General features: G+C 37.4%; 1 protein-coding gene across 13 annotated transcripts in view; it reads right to left on the bottom strand.

The window, feature by feature from the left end:
* Positions 1 to 358: 358 nt before the first annotated feature.
* Positions 359 to 18,280, bottom strand: part of DYNC1I2 (dynein cytoplasmic 1 intermediate chain 2) — a 55,591-nt gene continuing 37,669 nt past the window's right edge. For 8 of the 13 annotated variants that reach the window (XM_074399470.1, XM_074399474.1, XM_039469871.2 and 5 more), the window contains 3 exons: positions 4,536 to 4,676; positions 2,819 to 2,944; positions 359 to 997 (listed from right to left, as the gene is read on the bottom strand). In XM_074399470.1, coding sequence (XP_074255571.1) covers positions 884 to 997; positions 2,819 to 2,944; positions 4,536 to 4,676 — 381 coding nt within the window. In that variant the 3' untranslated portion in view covers positions 359 to 883. The remainder of the gene's footprint in view (positions 998 to 2,818; positions 2,945 to 4,535; positions 4,677 to 18,280) is intronic. The other 5 variants (XM_074399473.1, XM_074399475.1, XM_074399480.1 and 2 more) reach the window with 1 other exon arrangement.

An 18,280-nucleotide genomic window follows, 5' to 3' on the forward strand; every position in this document is an offset into this window, starting at 1 on the left:
ATTATGAAATCAATTTCTTGCAAAGGCTTTACTTTCAGTCTGGTCACATACATAGTTCTTAATCAGTGAAAATTATAGGCAGCTTTCTATTTATCCTTTAAAGAAAATAAATCTTAGATGGAAAGAAAATAAGACAGTAAAGGAGAAGTTAACCTAGGGGAAATTTTTTCATCAACAGATTATCTAGACATCAATTCATAATGCACTAGGAGATATACAGTGTATATTACATGGTATATTTAGGGCACACAGCTCTACAGGATTTGAGATGGCTGCTCACAACAGGAGCTTAAAGATAGGGAAAAATAGATTTCATAAAAGATGGAAAAATTCAAGTTGTAAGGAGTAAAAATGAAAATTTGAAAAGTTAACGCATATTTGTTTTTATTTATAGGTAACTACCACATGAACTATAAAGACAACAAAGGAGGTTAGAATGGAACGTGGATAGGTGTATGCATACTATGGCTAAGGATAAACAAAGTTCCTACAGATTATGGGTAATGAGAACATTATCTGTGTAACAAGGAATTGTGATTATTTAAAAATATGCAGAACTTATTTCATCTATGCTTTAGAAATAACTGCATACAGTGTTATAATTTGAAAAGAATTCAAAATAACTAACATACACCTGTGTATCAGAATTCAAAAAAGCTGCTTTCTGTGAAGTCAATCAGCTGTATTAAAAAAAGACACAAATCCAAAACAAGATGCATGTTATATATAAAGGGACATTGTAAGTTTCCTTGCTGCATTAAGCCCACAGTTTAATCCATGGAATTTCCTTTTAATTATCATTTAGACAGAAGCATGCAAATAGTCTTGGGATCTACTTAAGAACCTGTCCCAAATCCACTAGTTACACTCCCCTTTTGAGGAACTAAGCAGGTATTCGGGTAGCTGCTTCCTCCTCTGCATCAGCTCGGTTTGCATTAATTTCTGCAAGTGTTCGGCCAAATCGTGCCCATTCATCATTTCGGGGAACAGCAATCTGCTGTTAAAAGAAAGACAATGTTTTATATACAACGAAATAAAAGATCATCTCACCCACTATTATTCAGTTTGTTTTCAAATAACTTTTCCAGTAAAAAGTAATAATTGACCTCAATGGCCTTTCCATAATTACAGGGACTATAACAATGATTTACAACATTTCAAAAACAAAAGACGGTGTTTGTGAAGTGTGTTGTGACAGCCTCAGAAATGACTTTGCTATTATCACCACCAATGCAAGAGAGAGTAACAATGATGCTTTGTAAATATAACTCCTATGCATCATCTCATGGGTTCTTCTGGTGGAGAGAAATTCCTTGAAATTTTTTTAATTGTATTTTTGCACAATTCCTAGTCTGAAACAGTGTTTGAAGCATGGTTCATAAGGGGCTGGTTTCTTGTTAAGTATTTTTGTTTGGAGCATAAGGTAATCTTTCTTGATGCTTTAATTCCTTCATCAAAAGCTATGCTGCTATTTACCACTTCAGTGTTGTACCAATAGCAAAAGGGCGAAAGAGGCTTGTGATGCTTTACTTCACAAAGGCAGCCCAGTAACAATTTTTTTAGAGTTTCACTCTGTTGCCCAGGCTGAAGTGCAGTGGCATGATCTCAGCTCACTGCAACCTCTGTCTCCCAGGTTCAAGTGATTCTCCTGCCTCAGCCTCCCAAGTAGCTGGGCTTACAAGCATGCACCACCACACCCGCATAATTTTTGTATTTTTAGTAGAGACGAGGTTTCACCATGTTGGCCAGGAAGGTCTCAAACTCTTGACCTCAGGTAATCCACCCACCTTGGCCTCCTCAAGTGCTGGGATTACAGGCGTAAGCTACCACGCCTGGCCCCAATAACAAATATTTTTGATAACGGCCATTATAATATCATAGGAGTCTGACACTGTCATGTTAGGTTACAAACCACTCACTGTGGCAAACAGCTTTGCCTGTTTCTAAATCTACACTATCCAGTAGGGTAGCTACTGGCCATATTTGACTATTTATATTAAAATTAATTAAAATTAAAAATTCAGTTCTTCAGTTGTAGTAGCAACATTTTAAGTGTTCAATAGCCAAATGTGGGTGGCTAGAAGCTACCATATTAGACAGTTCAGGTATAGAACATTTCCATTTGTGCAGTTTAATTTGCTGCTCTAAATGATTCAATCTACCTCCCACCAGATCCAATTGCTAGAGGCCATGGGATATCGAGAGGAGAAAATTATGAAGCATAGCAAAGGAAAGTGACTAAACATGCTAGCCAGGGTGAAAAAAGAGGCAATCCACCCTGGGCTTTGTGTTCAGCCAATCAGAGCATCAAAGACGAGAAAGCTGTAGCTCATCCTATTGGATTCCATTACTATGGCTTTGCATGAAGGCTTAAGAGTTAAGATGCACATTTCATAAAGTCATAGATGATTCACCAAAGAATTACTTTTGGTTTCTACAACCTAGCCCAAACAAATTAATAAATACAGAAAAATAAATCTTATTTCAATATTAATAAAACCCCGAAGTCTACCTATAACTCCAAACTTCTCCCTGAAGAAGTGCCTAATTTCCAATAATGCATGCTTCAATAAACAAGTTACTTTCAATGTATTTACTGTATTAGCCTCACAATCTGTTGCATGGGGACACAGACCATTTGGTTTAGAAAGAAAATTAGTTTCAAGACTTGCTTTTGTGGTAGAAAGTAAGTTTTATCTTTACAACCATATAGTTTATACAACTTATAAACCTCAAAGCCTAGGGTTAGCTGCAAAAATACCTTTACTACAATGCAACTAAATATATGTGTCAAAATTATAGGCAGGGAGTCCCATACCTCTCCCACATCATATATGACAATCTGTCCTTCAGAATCACCAACAGCAATCTCTCTGCCAGAATGGGTCCATCTCACACGATTAAGAGCAGGATTACCCTCCACAGAAATGCTGGCAGTTGGTACCTAAAGTCATTTAAAATATAGGACAGTGTTAAAAGTTTCATCAAGTTTTCTATAAACATGTAAAACAGTAATTCTTCTCTCATTCTGGCTACATTTTTAAAAATGAAAATAAAGAATTTCCCCAACTTTCTTCTTCTTCAGTGATATATTCTGAATGACATTTATAGTCAATCCTTGAAAATGGTTTGGGAAAATAACAAGTCCTTGTATAAAAAATTCTCAGGAGACTAGACACATTATTCTGAAAGATCTTTTCTAGAATAAAGAGTCCTTTTTTGTTGTTTTAACTTCTTTAAGAAGTCAAGCTGTCTGAAAACATATGGCCAAAACCCATTTAAAAAGAAAACACTTCAAAAGCCCTCATGAGCAGATTATGGTTTAACTGTAGAGGACAGGAATCACTTGTGCAGCATGTATCTCTATCAGCTGAAACCTATATTTGACTCACAGTTCCTAGAAACAGTTCATACTGAAGGTATGAACTGTTTAGACAGTGTGAATCTGTAAGCCTCCTGTTTCATGAGCTAGCTGGAGGGAGGCAGGATGCTGACACCAACACAGTGGCACCAGCTCCCTGGAATCTGACTGTGCCTCTCCTTTGCTGAGGAAGAAGTTTTATTTGCTTCAAATGAAGCAAACATTCAGTGGTTGATTCAGACTAAAGTATAGTAAAATTTTTTTTTAATTTTGAAATCTGACCAAAAAAACTCTCTAATTTATATTAGTCATCCCAAATAATGTAACCCCATACATAGAATACCAAAATTGTTAAAAAGAAATATTAGATTTCAATCCACATTTAATTGCAACCTCAACTCTATAAGACCAAAATCCAAATTAAGAAAACAAAACTGGTAGGAAGAGATGTGGGAGATCTGAGTTGACTTTCTCTCAGTAACGGTCATTGACAGAACTGTTAATATTACTTCTATTACCAATAGCAACATGGAACAGAATTCTAAGAACATTTTAAGCTTCTCTAAGGTGGTAAAAATACATGTGGCTAAAAATAAGTAAGAGTTGCAGTTAAATATAATTGCTAATAAGTGATTTTAATACAGCAATTAGGAAATTTGATAGTTTCTACATTCATTTTATAGTAATACTCTGTTTTCAATCCTTCATGGAAAAAATCTCATCGAAATACATTTTTCCTTCCTTCAAACAAATCAAGATAAGACTAATGTTTATGGATGATATACAAGCCTATCAAGGCTAAGAGATAATTTAGAAATTCAGAATTAAGGTTAACATACTTCAACAGTCTGAAACTATCTGCTTTCTAGCCTATGAATGAAAAATATCCCAGTTACCTTATGAATGAGATTTTGCCAGGACATTAGAGACATGATAGGGCTTTTTAGAAGTAAAAGGAAATGCCCCAGTGCTCCTGGCAACATTATTTCTCCCTTGAGTTCTTCACAGCATGCTGTTTATTATTTAGGGTACAAAGCTTATTTGATTTCTTTGTGATGAAGCTACAATCACAGAGCCCTTTTACATTCTTTGGAATAAAAGAAATTTCACAAATTATTCAATAAATATCCAATTTTCTATTTTTCAATGCAATTTTTGTTATTTTCCTGCTCACCTCTGTGTCATTATTGAGATTCCACAAATCCAATCTCCCCATGCCATCCACACAGGCAAACAGGGCTGGGTGGGTAGGTGACCACATAACATCATAAACATAATCTGAATTATCTTCGAAGGAATACAAAGACTTGTTATTCTGAAAGAGAAAAGTTGATTCTTAGCATAGTCCAAATATGACATGCAAGTCATTAAACTACTTATTACCGGAAAAAAAATAATGACATACATTCAACAGGTATGATAACATTTTATAATATTTAACTTAGCCTAGAAAAAGTTCCTATAATTTGTTTCACTGCAGAATTACCTGGTATTATAAACTAAGAATCAACTATTGATTGCATTTTCTTTTTAACTTGTAAATGCCATACTGTTTGAAAAAAGAAATAGAACATGCTTCAAACACATTTGTCAATGAGAAGATTCTGGGAAGATAAGACAATAGCAGTGTACTTTTTGAATGTCCTCTAGATCTCCCCATAAAATCAGATAAAGCAATGAAAGAAAGAGCAAAGACTCACAGACAGTGTCTACAGCAGAATCAGTAGACAAACTTCCAAATAAAAGCAGGTAGAAACAAACTTCTGAAAACTGTAAGATTTGCTTGGTATCAGTGTCTGTGTGGGAAGAAAAAGGAAGGCACAAGAACTTCTGACAGGTGAAGAACAGAACCTCACAGTCATAGCAGATGCTCACTGGACAGTGTGGTGGGCCAATCTGAGGACAGCAGCAAAAACTAGGAGGCAGTTTGGCACAATTCCATTTATAAATACATCTGACCCTTGAACAAGACAGGTTTGAACTGCACAGATCCACTTACACTCGTATTTTCTTCTGCCTCTGCCACGCCTGGGACAGCACAACCAAACCTTCCTTTCTCTTTTCCTCCTCAGCCTACTCAACTGTGAAGATGACAAGGATGAAGACCTTTATGATGATCTACATCCACTTAATGCATAGCAAATATATTTTCTCTTCCTTATGATTTTTTTAACATCTTCATTTCTTTAGCTTGCCTTAAGATTTCAGTATATAATACATATAACATAAAAATATGTATTAACCAATAGTTTATGCTGTCGGTAAGGTTTCTGGTCAGCAGTAGGCTATTAGTAATTAAGTTTTTTTGGAAGTCAAACATTATATGTGGATTTTGAACTGCTAGGATGGGGGCTGGCACTCCTAACCCCTGCATTATTCAAGGGTCAACTGTAAATGCATAAGTAAGGTCTCATGGTACAGTGTGGGTGCTACGAACTCTCAAAGTTAACAAATCAAAGTTCCTTTCCAAGACAAAAGTCTCACAGAAGAGAAACTGCTGGGAGTAGAATCCAAGTTGTAGAATGCCGGACAAAAGAGACAAAGGAAAGTTCAGATAAAAGTGGTGGAGGGAAGCAGAAAAGGCGTATCTCAGAAAGTAAAAGATACATGTATTTTCACATTACAGGGCAAAAGCCAGAGAAGAGAGAGCTTTAACGTAGAAAATGAATTAGGAAAGCTATATTTGCCCATTCCCTCTCCTAAAAGTATAGAAAAATTCATTTCACTAGTAGACAATAGCAAAGAAAAAGATCTCAGTCAGATTCCATAAAAGTTATTGTGGTGCCAAGAAAATCAGATGGGAAAGGAACAGTCTTTTCAACTAATGGTGCTGGGAAAGCTAGATACACATATGCAAAAGAATAAAGCTGGGCCAGGCACTGTGGTTCATGCCTGTAATCCCAGCACTTTGGGAAGCCGAGGTGGGTGGATCTCATGAGCTTAAGAGTTTGAGACCAACTTGGCAACATGGAAAAATCCTCCCTCTATAAAAAAATATAAAAATTAACTGGGTGTGGTGGCATGCACCTATAGTCCCAGCTACTTGGGGGGCTAAGGTGGATGGATCACGAGCCCAGGAATTCGAGGCTGCAGTGAGCTAAGATCACGCCGTGGTACTTCATCCTGGGCGATGGCAGTGAGACCTTGTCTCAATGTTGATATAAAAGAAAAGAAAAAGAAAAAGAAAGAAAGAAAAGCTAGCAAGCAAGCAAGCTGGATTCCTCCTTCCTTACTTACATCATAGAGAAAAATTAACTAAAATGTATCAAAGATCTAAATGGAAAGTAAAACTATCACCTTTTTTTGTTGTTGTTGTTGTTGTTGTTTTTTGAGATGGAGTCTCGCTCTGTCATCAGAGGCTGGAGTGCAGTGGCACAATCTCGGCTCACTGCAACCTCTGCCTCCTGAGTTTAAGTGATTCTCCTGCCTGAGCCTCCCAAGTACCTGTGATTACAGGCACATGTCACCACATTCAGTTAATTTTTGTATTTTTAGTAGAGAAGGGGTTTCACCATGTTGGCCTGGCTGTTCTTGAACTCCTGACCTCAGGTGATCCACCTGCCTCCACCTCCCAAAGTGCTAGGATTACAAGCATGAGCCACTGTGCCTGGCCAAAACTACGAAACTCTATGAAACTCTTAAAGGAAGCATAAAAGTAAATCTTTGTGACCTTGAACTCAGCAATGATTTCTCAGATAAGAAGCCAAAAGCATAAGTGACAAAAGAAAAGTAGATAAATTGAGCTATTTTGAAATTAATTACTTTTGTGCTTCAAATGATACCATCCAGAAAGTTAAGAGAACCTACACAATGGGAGAAAATATTTGCAAACCATATATCTGATACATGACTTGTGTCCAGAGTGCTTACAACAGCCAATAAGTATTAATACATAAAAGATGCTCAACATCATTAGTCATGAGAGGAATGCAAATCAAAAGCACCATGAGATTATCACTTCATACCATTAGGACAGCTAGAATAAAAAAAGTAACAAATGTGGCTAAGGATATGAGAAATCAGAACCTTCATACCTTGCTGGGGAAAGTAAAATGGTACCACCACTTGAAAAACTGTTTGGCAGTTCCTCAAAATGCTAATTAGTTACCATGTAACCCAACAATCCCACTCCTAGGTATATACCTGAGAGAAATAAAAACTTGCACATTCACAGCAGCATTATTCATAATAGCCAAAAAGTAGAAGCAACTGAAGTGTTTATTATCTGCTAAATGCATAAACAAAAAGTGGTATATCTATACAATGGGGTATCGTTCAGCTATAAAAGGAACAACACATTGATACAAGAAGTATCGATATGAAGGGATGACCCTTGAAACATTATGCAAAGTGAAATAAGCCAGTACACAATCGTATGATTCCATGAAATGTCCATCAACTGTCCATAATAGGCAGATCCAAAGAAATAGAAAGTAGATTGATTAGTGGTTTCCAGGAGCTATGGGGGTAGGGGAGAATGTGGAGGGTGTAAGGTTTCTTTCTAAAACTTGAACATGTTCTAAAATTAGATACTGGTGATAATGCATGCCTCTGTGAACATACTAAGAACCACTGAATTGTACACTTTAAAAGGGTGAATTTCATGGTATAAGGATTTTGCTCAATAAAACTGTTATTTAAAAAGAAACTGATTTTAAAAGAAGAGACAGTGATTTTTAAAAAAGTGATAAAGAAGATCAGCGAAGGTACATCTACAATGGCAGGTCCTGAAAAAGAAATCCAAAGCAGTAATACAGAATAAATATTAAAAACAACTCAAAAGAACTCTCCTAAAATAAAAGACAGCTTGACACTACAAAGGGTATCCTGTGTTTCTAGGAACATTGATCCTGTAAAGAAAAGGGAAAAAAACATTTCATCACCCAGGTTTTTTAAAAAGACCAAATTGCAAGTAGGGAAAAGAAAATCAGATTGTCATCAACTATGTGACAGCAATGCTTTTTTCCAGAAGTCCATAGAGTGAGTAAGGCATGCAAAGAAAGAAAATGTCGGTTATGGATTTTATAAACAATCAAACTAATCTTCATAATCATACACTTTTGTGGAATATGGGAATAATGCACCTCTGGGCACCTTCTGAGTCATCTACTGTAAAATGAGCCTCAGATGACCAAAAAGACTGAAGAGACATTAACATCTGGTGGATAACCAAGTCATAATAGCTAAGTCATTCATGAGGGTAAGCATCTCATTATGGTAACATAAACAATCTGCAAACACACATGTTAATATGAATGACACCACAGGAATACAAAATTGAGACTGAGAAACTCTACAGGACCAACTCTACAGAGACCAATCTGGTTTCTTCCTCAAGAACAAAACAGCAATTAAAGAAAAGAGGGATGCAAAGCCTATTTTAAAGAGGAACTTGAAAGATATGCCAATTGTGGCTGGGCAAGGTGGCTCAACGCCTGTAATCTCAGGACTTTGGGAGGCTGAGGAGGGCAGATCACTTGAGGCCAGGAGTTTGCGACCAGCCTGGTCAACATGGCAAAACCCCATCTCTACAAAAAATATAAAAATTAGCTGGGGGTGGTGACAGGCACCTCTAATCCCAGCTACTCAGGAGGCTGAGGTACAAGAATCACATGAACCTGGGAGACAGAGGTTGCAGTGAGCCGAGACTGGGCCACTGCACTCCAGCCTGGGCCACAGAGCGAGATTCTGTCAAAAAAAAAAAAAAAAGAAAGAAAGAAAAAGAAATATGTCAGTCGCAAATGTGTGACCTTCCTTTGGATCCTGCTTCATGTAAATAGTAAAAAGAAAAAAAAAAATTGAACATGGAAATGCCATTTGATGAAAGTAAGGAGTCAATGTTCATTTTGGGGGGTTTAATGATATGACAGTATTTTTTAAGACTTTATTTTTTAGAGATACATACTGAACATTTACAGTTGAAATGATATGTGTAGGCTTGATTTTAAATAATGCAGAGTTAAGTATAGACAAAATTGGTCATGTGTTGATAACTGTGGAAGCTGGGAACAATAATGGCTTAATTATATTATTCCCTCTGCTTTTGTATCTATTTGAGATTTTCTATAATATTTTAAACTGTGAATTAAAATTTTTGAGATATGATAGTAAATGTCAACAGCATGATCATTTTAATAGCCAAAAACGTTTAACTTAAAAACCGAAATTTTAATAAAACTTTAAACACAAAATTAAAAACCTTTTCTAATTATCTGTCACTCTCCCTGATAACACTGCCAAAGGAAGTCTCACTCTGAGAAGGTGGTTTTCTTTTCTTTTCTTTTTTTGAGATGGAGTTTCACTCTTGTTGCCCAGACTAGAGTATGATGGTGTAATCTTGGCTCACTGTAACCTCTGCCTTTGGGTTCCAGTGATTCTCCTGCTTCAGCCTCCCGAGTAGCTGGGATTACAGGCAGGCGCTACCACACACACAGCTAATTTTTATATTTTTAGTAGAGACAGGGTTTCACCATGTTGGCCAGGTTGGTCTGGAACCCCTGACCTTGTGATCTGCCCACCTCGGACTCTCAAAGTGTTGAGATTACAGGTGTGAGCCAGCGCACCTGGCCAAGAAGGTGGCTTTTAACTTAGGATGTGCACAATCATCTGCAGAGCTTTTGAAAAATACGGATGTAGGGCTCAATTCCAGATGCGCTTCATCAGTATCTCTGCTGTTGTTCCACTAGTGATTCTGATGCACACCAATGATTAAGAACCACTGTGCTAAGGCCTCTGACTCCTGAGGTGATAGCGTACTTGTCAAAAACAGCTTATTTTTAGGCAATTTTATGTCTTCCATCAAAGGCCAAGTAATTCCACTTCTAGGTACATACCCAACAGAAATGACTGCTTATGGCCATCAAAAGATATCTACAATTATGCTCACAGCAACACTATTTGTAATAGTCCCTAACTGGAATTAATGCAAATAACATCAGCATTAGAATGAATAAATTCCATTGTATGATCTATTTATACAATGGAATAGTATACAGCAGAGAGAATGAATAATCTACAACTATACTAAAAAATATAAATGAATCTTACAAATATAATGTTGAGCAAATGAAGCCGGACACAAATAAGTATTTTACACTTTATGATTCCATTCTTATATGACACAAAATATGAACAAAGCTATATGCAAATTAGATTAAAGCTTATTTGTATTTATAATATAAAAGAAGATTGCTCAATGTCTCAAAAAATGGTTACTAGGCTGAGTACCTGGGTGATGGAATAATCTGTACAATAACCTTCCATGACATGAATTTACTTAAATAACAAACAAAATGTACTCCTGAACCTAAAAAAAAGTTAAAAAAAAATTCATCAGGGCTAGGCGCAGTGGCTCATGCCTATAATCCCAGCACTTTGGGAGGCCAAGGTGGGTTAACCACTTGAGGTTCGAGACCAGCCTGGCCAACATGGTGAAACCCCACCTCTACTAAAAAAAAAAATACAAAAATTAGCCGGGTATGGTGGCGGGCACTTGTATTCCCAGCTACTCGGGAGGCTGAAGCAGAAGAATTGCTTAAACCCGGGAGGCAGAGGTTGCACTAAGCTGAGATCGTGCCACCGTCACTCCAGCCTGGGTGACAGAGCGAGGAGGCTTTGCCTCCAAAAAGAAAAAAATTATCTACTCAGTGGATTAATATGCAGCCAGAGGCAAAAACAGGATGCACTGCAACTAGGTAAAAGATTAAAATAAAAAGAAAAACAACACTGGGCGTGGTGGCTCACACTGTAACCCAACCACTTTGGGAAGCAGAGGCAGGCAGATCACTTGAGGCCAGGAGTTCGAGAGCAGCCTGGCCAAACACGGCAAAACCCTGTCTCTATCAAAAATAGAAAAATTAACTAGGCATGGTGGCACATACCTGTAATCCCAGCTGCTTGGGAGGCCAAGGCATGATAATTGCTTTAACCTGGGAGGTGGAGGTTGCAATTAGCTGAGATCACCCAGTATGGCCACGAGACAAGCATATTTTTCCTAAGTTCTTTAGGTTGTACACTGAGTTAAATAGTGTATTCCCAAAATTCGTGTCTACCTGATATCTGTAAGTGTAACCTTATTTGGAAATAGGGTCTTTGCAGATGTAATGAAGTTAAGATGAGGTCATACTGAATTAGGGTAGGTCCTAAATCTAGCATAATTGGTATCCTTAAAAAAAGAGAAAAATTCAGACATAGAAACAAACAGGTAGAATGCCATCTGATGATGGAGGCAGAGACTGGAGTGATGGTAGCCGCAAGCCAAGAACAGAAAGGATTGCTAGCAACCACCAGAAGCCAAGAGAAACAAGAAACAGATTCTCCTTCAGGGCCTCTAAAAGTAACTAGCCTGTCAACACCTTGATTTTGGACTTCTAGCCTCCAGAAATGTGAAAGAATAAATTTCTGTTGTTTTAAGCCACCCAGTTTGTGGTAAAATTTGTTATGGCCACTTTGGGAAAAGAATGCAGATTATTTTTCAAAGCTGGGGTAAACGGGGAGTTCCAGATTAATAACAAAGAGAGTCCCTACATTAAACATATGAAGATAATTGTGAAATGCTTCCTAGAGAACTGAGAAATAAGTATGTCATCAGTTTGGATCAGAAGAGAAATAAATAATCTTTCAAAATAAAAGGATTCCAAGGTCAGAAATACCTTTCTATATAACCTGACTGAACATACTAACTTTTTGAGAACAAATGTGTCTATTAAAATAGAAATACAAAGAAACACTCTTATTAGGAAAATGAAGACAGTACCCATTCAAGCATTGTCCAAGAGAAAGGGAGTCTCAACCAATGGATTTTGAGAATTACTACCCCATGGCAAGACTATCTCTACTTGAAGATGAATGAATCAGGCTATCTTAGCTTGGTGCCATTAAACATTCAAATTATAAAACAACTTCTGTTCCAATTCCTTACTTACCAAGCAATCTTCTGATTATAATTTGGCTTCCCATGTGGATCGTCTACAGGGAAACAATGAGCTGGTCAGGCCCGTAGGAGTATCTGGGCCTTCCGGCAGTTACGTTTTTCATTGTAAATTAATAAATTGACATTCTCCAATGCACCACTGTCTTAGGAGCCTGTTAGCCCCCGTTAGCACTCCCTGTCTAATCAACTCTAGTATACTGAATAAATTGAGTTTCTGAATATGCAAAGAAGAGGCTGGACGTTGGCCAGTAGCAAGTTACTGAGGCAAATGCTGCTGTGCAGGCCTGGGTCCAGATGGATAGGTAGTCTTTCCTAAGAACACCCCAACTTCAAAGTATTTTTTCATTTTAACCTGTCTAAATATGCACAGTTGTTATTCTAAGGATTAGTAGGATCTTTTAACCCTATTTTAATGCTGGCGTCCTCAGAGAGTTAAATAGGTAAGCTATTAAAGTAAGGAGGGATTCTAAGACATATCAGAAAGTGTGAATAATTTCAAGATGTGTATGGACTACAAAAGTCTGATTACCATATTAATCTTAACTTCATCATTTTGTAGTAAAAATGATTCTGATAAGGATTTGTGTACACATTAAAACATCTTGTCCCCAAATAAATAATTCTTATGTTTTAACAGTAATCTGTAACATGTATGGTTAAATGTGGTAGAACATTAAGTGAATCTACCACGTCTACTCATAATCAAACTCTTCTATAATCCCTGCTACCCTGCAGAAGCTTTCATTCCTCACTTATTCTCCCAACCATTTTTCAGACCTGCCAAAGTGCTTCTGCTGTGAATTTAAAATTTGGTATTTTGAGATGGTAACCGAGCCTTTTAAACATATTAATGTCTTTATTAGTTTAAACTTCAATACACAGAAAATAATCTACTTGTTTGTCTTGTACAGGTTGTACATCCCTTATCAGAAATGCTTGGAACTAGAAATGTTTCACATTTCAATTTTTTTTTTTTTTTTTTTTTTGGATTTTGGAATATCTGCATTATACTTATGGTTGAGCCTTTTTTTTTTTTTTTGAGAAGGAGTCTGGCTCTGCCACCGGGCTAGAGTGCAGTGGCGTGATCTCAGGCTTACTGCAACCTCCACCTCCCAGGTTCAGGCAATTCTCCTGCCTCAGCTTCCTGCACAGCTGGGACTACAGGCGTGCACCATCATGCCCAGCTAACTTCTGTAGTTTTAGTAGAGATGGGGTTTCACCACGTTGGCCAGGATGATCTCAATTTCTTGACCTCGTCATCTGCCCGCCTCGGCCTCTCAAAGTGCTGGGATTACAGGCGTGAGTCACCACGCCTAGCCATAGTTGAGTATTCCTAATCTGAAATCTGACGTTTGAAGTGCTTCAATGACCATTTCCTTTGAGTGTCACATTAGTAACAGAAAGAAGTTTTGAATTTTGGAGCATTTCAGACTTTGAATTTTCAGATTAGGGTGCTCAACCTGTATGTATTAAAAATAGCTGAGTCCAATAAAGTAATGAAAACAAATTGATGAAACAGAACTCTGTGACTGAATTATAAATCTCTGGCTAGGTAAAGATTAGTGGCTGGCTGCAGAAGTAGATTACTTTGAACTAAATTTGAGGCTGTGCCAAACTAAGATTCCCAGGGATTTTTTGAGGACTGACAGAAAGAGAGAAGAGAAAGAAATCCTGTTTGCTATCAGGGCAGAGCCAGATCTTAAGGACACAAAGGTGTAGCACTATCTCATGATTCAGTCTTCCAGTTTATGAAGACTCAATTCCTAGAGTCAGAGAGTCAGAGAGTACTTAAAAAGTAGAGGCAGAGAAGCAAAACATTTAAAGTCTGTTAAGTTCGTGAGTGTGAAGACTCTGGTTTAAAAGTTTAAAATAAAATTAGAACAATATTTTTAAAGAGAGACTTTAAAAACACTGTCTATTATTCTTTACCATTAATTATTAATTAACACTGCCCATCAGTCATTACTGCAGCATAGAGGCCACATCAGTTTTTCGGCAGGGCAGAAATAAACACCAGCAAGACAATTAACCAGAAGAGTAAATTGACACTGGAGCCACAGTATGGCTAAATAAAAAAGTATTCACTCAACAGATTATTCCTGCTTTACCCTTCACAGAGTAGAACTACATGTGAGCAGAAAAGTTAGAATAAAGGGTAATTCTTCTGATAAAGTTTTAAAGGGTCCTTGGGCATTTATAAAAACATCCTCTTCTATGGTGGCCCATCCTTTGTCCACTAACATTGGAGGGATGTTGGGGACAGGGTCAGAGGCATGTATGACAACTGAATGAACAAATGAGTCTTCTATATAAGGCTCAAGGAAGGAAGCAATGCTTAGCCTAATTAACAGAGAAAGAGATACGCCCACTTGTCATTCTTATTCAAAAGGTACTTCTATGTTGAAATACAGTAAAATACAAAAATAAAAATATCAACAGCCCATCAACCAGCTGTGTAATACCACAAAAGCAAGTATCAATCAGTCTGCTATGACAGGATAAGTTCTGTTCTTGATTAGTCAAAATGAACTCTTCATTTTCAAATCCTATTGTTAATGTATATAAGGATGGAAGCCTCAAATTTAAATCCAAAGGATGCTGGCATCTAACACTCTGAGATAGTAAGAAACAAACTACAAAAAATAAAAGATTCTTTTCACACACAGACTGATGGAACTGAATACAGAACCCAGAAATAAGACTTGCACACCTACAATCATCTGATCTTTGACAAACCTGATAAAAACAAGCAATGGGGAAAGGATTCTCTGTTTAATAAATGGTGCTGGGAGAACCAGCCAGCCATATGCAGAAAACTGAAACTGGACCCTTTCCTTAAACCATATACAAAAATCAACTCAAGATGGATTAAAGACTGAAATGTAAAACCCAAAACTACAAAAGCCCTAGAAGAAAACCTAGACAATGCCATTTAGTATGCAGCCATGGGCAAAAATTTCATAATAAAGATGCCAAAAGCAACTGCAACAAAAGCAGAAATTGACAAATGGGATCTAATTAAACTAAAGCGCTCCTGCACAGCAAACAAAAAAACCAAAAAACACCCCTAATTAACAAAAGAACTATTGAGTAAACAGACAACCTGGGAGAAAAATTCTGCAACTTATGCATCTGACAAAGGTCTAATATTCAGCATCTATAAGGAACTTAAATTCACAAGAAAACAACCCCATTAGAACATGGGCAAAGGACACGAACAGACATTTCTCAAAAGAAGACATACAAGTGGCCAAAAATCATATGAAAAAACAGCTCAACATCACTGACCATTAGAGAAATGCAAATCAAAACCACAATGAGGTACCATCTCATACCAGTCAGAATGGCTATTATTAAAAAGTAAAAAAATAATAGATGCTGGCAAGGTTGTAGAGAAAAAGGAACGCTTTTACACTGTTGGTGGGAGTGTAAATTAGTTCAACCATTATAGAAGAGAGTGTGGTGATTCTTCAAAGACCTAGAGACAGAAATATGGTTTGACCCAGTAATCCCATTACTGGGTATATACCCAAAGGAGTATTAATGATTCTATTATAAAGACACTAGCAAAGATGTAGAATCAACTTAAATGCCAATTAATGGTTGATAGGATAAAGAAAATGTGGCATATATACACCATGGAATACTATGCAGCCATAAAAAAGGAATGAGATCATGTCCTTTGTGGGGACCCTAACAAAGCTGGAGGCCAATATCCTTAGCAAACTAATGCAGGAACAGAAAAGCAAATACCACATGTTCTAACTTATAAATGGAAGCTAAACAATGAACATACACGTAGTCACCTTGAGGGGAACAATGCACACTGGGGCCTACCAGAGGGTGAAGATGGGAGGAAGGAGAGGATCAGGAAAAATAACTAATGGATACTAGGCTTAATACCTGGGTGATGAAATAATCTGTGTAACAAACCCCCACATCTTTTACATATACCCCTGAATGTGAAATAAAAGTTTTTAAAAAATTCCTTTCAATTACTGAAAAGGAAGTTGGCCAACAATCTAACAAAAATGTAGTGTCTCCTGTGACTATACATGGGACTACTAAGATGAAAGCATATCTAAAAATCTGGCAACTTACATGGTTGTTATGAAACCTTTAGAGAAACAGTTGGCTTCATCTTACCAATTCTGCATCTTGCTTTGGTTTTATAGGTTTATCTGAAATACATGGAACCAGAAACATTTCTGATTCTGGACTTTTTCAGATTTTAAAACACAGTTAAGTCCTCACTCATCACCATTTATAGATTCTTGGAAACTATGATGTTAAGCAAAACAACATAAAACAAAACCAGTTTTACCAGAGGCTAAGATATAAACTAGAGTTAAGTCCCTATGGCATTTATCTGGTCACAAAAACATCACCAAATTTCTAAATAATGACCCTAAAAACTTAAAATATTAAACAGTGAAATAAAATGTGAGCTACACATACATTTGAGAAAGATTATTATTTTTTCAGATGGAGTTTTGCTCTTGTCACCAAGGCTGGAGTGCAATGGCACGATCTCGGCTCACTGCAGCCGAGTCCTCCTCCTGGGTCCAAGCGATTCTCCTGCCTCAGCCTCCTGAGTAGCTGGGATTACAGGCGTCTGCCACCATGCCCAGCTCATTTTTGTATTTTTAGTAGAGACAGGGTTTTACCATGTTGGCCAGGCTTGTCTTGAACTTATGACCTCAGGTGATCCACCTGCCCTGGCCTCCCAAAGTGCTGGGATTACAGGCGTAAGCTCCCCAACCCTGCCACATTTGAGAAAGATTAATAAAAACGAAATAATTACTAACCCAAGTTTTGGTGAACCAGTAAATAATGGTGGTAGCAGAGGTGGTGGGTTAAATTGAGGAATAAATGTTCTGCAAAGTGAAAACTGTAAGGAGCAGCCCTATCACCAGGCAGTTCTAAAACAAACAATGACAAAGATGGCAGGCTCCCTGAGTGGTTCATACTGCATCCTTTAACTGTCGTGCCTTTGTATGATTACCATATATCTTACAAATTTTTACTTCATGACAATTTATATTCATTCATTCATTTTCCAACCTGCTTTTCCAAGTTCAAGGTCACAGCTGGCCAGAGCACAAGACAAGAATCTACCATGGACAGGCTACTATTCCATCACAGGGCGCATTCAGACACACTCACACTCATTCAGACTGGGACAATTTAGACCCACCAGGTGAGCAATCCTTCCACCTCAGCCTCCCAAGTATCTAGGACCACAGAAGCACATCACCATGCCCAGCTAATTTTTAAATTTTTGGTAAACATGAGTCTCCTTGTGTTACCCAGACTGGTCTTGAACATCTGGGCTCAAACAATTCCTTCTGCCTCAGCCTCCCAAAGTGTTGGGATTATAAGAATGAGCTATTGAGCCCGGTTGTTTTTTCTTGTCAATTTTATGACAAAACATTAGCTGATGACCTGCTGTATGTGTGTTATACTTAGGGTTATACATCCCTAATCCAAAAATCCAAAACCCAAAATGTTCCAATGAATGTTACCTTTGAGTGTCTTGTCTCTGCTCAAAGTGTTTTAAATTTTGGAGGATTTCAGATTAGGGATGCTCAGCCTGTGCTAGCTAGATCGTGCATTTTTTTGCTGGTAGGCTTTGAGCATCTTCTTCTACCTTTCCCCACTGCATAAATTTCATCAAAAGGACAAAATTTCAAGAAAAAGAAAGGAAAGAGATGACTTATTAAATGTATTATTAAATGTATTCAGGCTCTGTCTGATCCCATTAAGAGGTAAAAAAGGAACTAAATATTGGTAAGTGCCTATTATTTGCTGAACACTGTTAAGCATCTGTTTCCTTCATTAGAGTTAAGGTAAACACTATTTTTATATCTGCTAATGCCAAACCCCAAAATGCACAATTTTAAAAGGCAAGCTTTTAGAGACAAAGTTTTCTAATTCGCTTCAGTATTAGACAGAAAGGAGGCATCAGGAAAGGACGAGAATGAATA

Source organism: Saimiri boliviensis, chromosome 5 (genome assembly GCF_048565385.1).
Source record: "Saimiri boliviensis isolate mSaiBol1 chromosome 5, mSaiBol1.pri, whole genome shotgun sequence".
In the NCBI taxonomy this organism is placed as follows: domain Eukaryota; kingdom Metazoa; phylum Chordata; class Mammalia; order Primates; family Cebidae; genus Saimiri; species Saimiri boliviensis.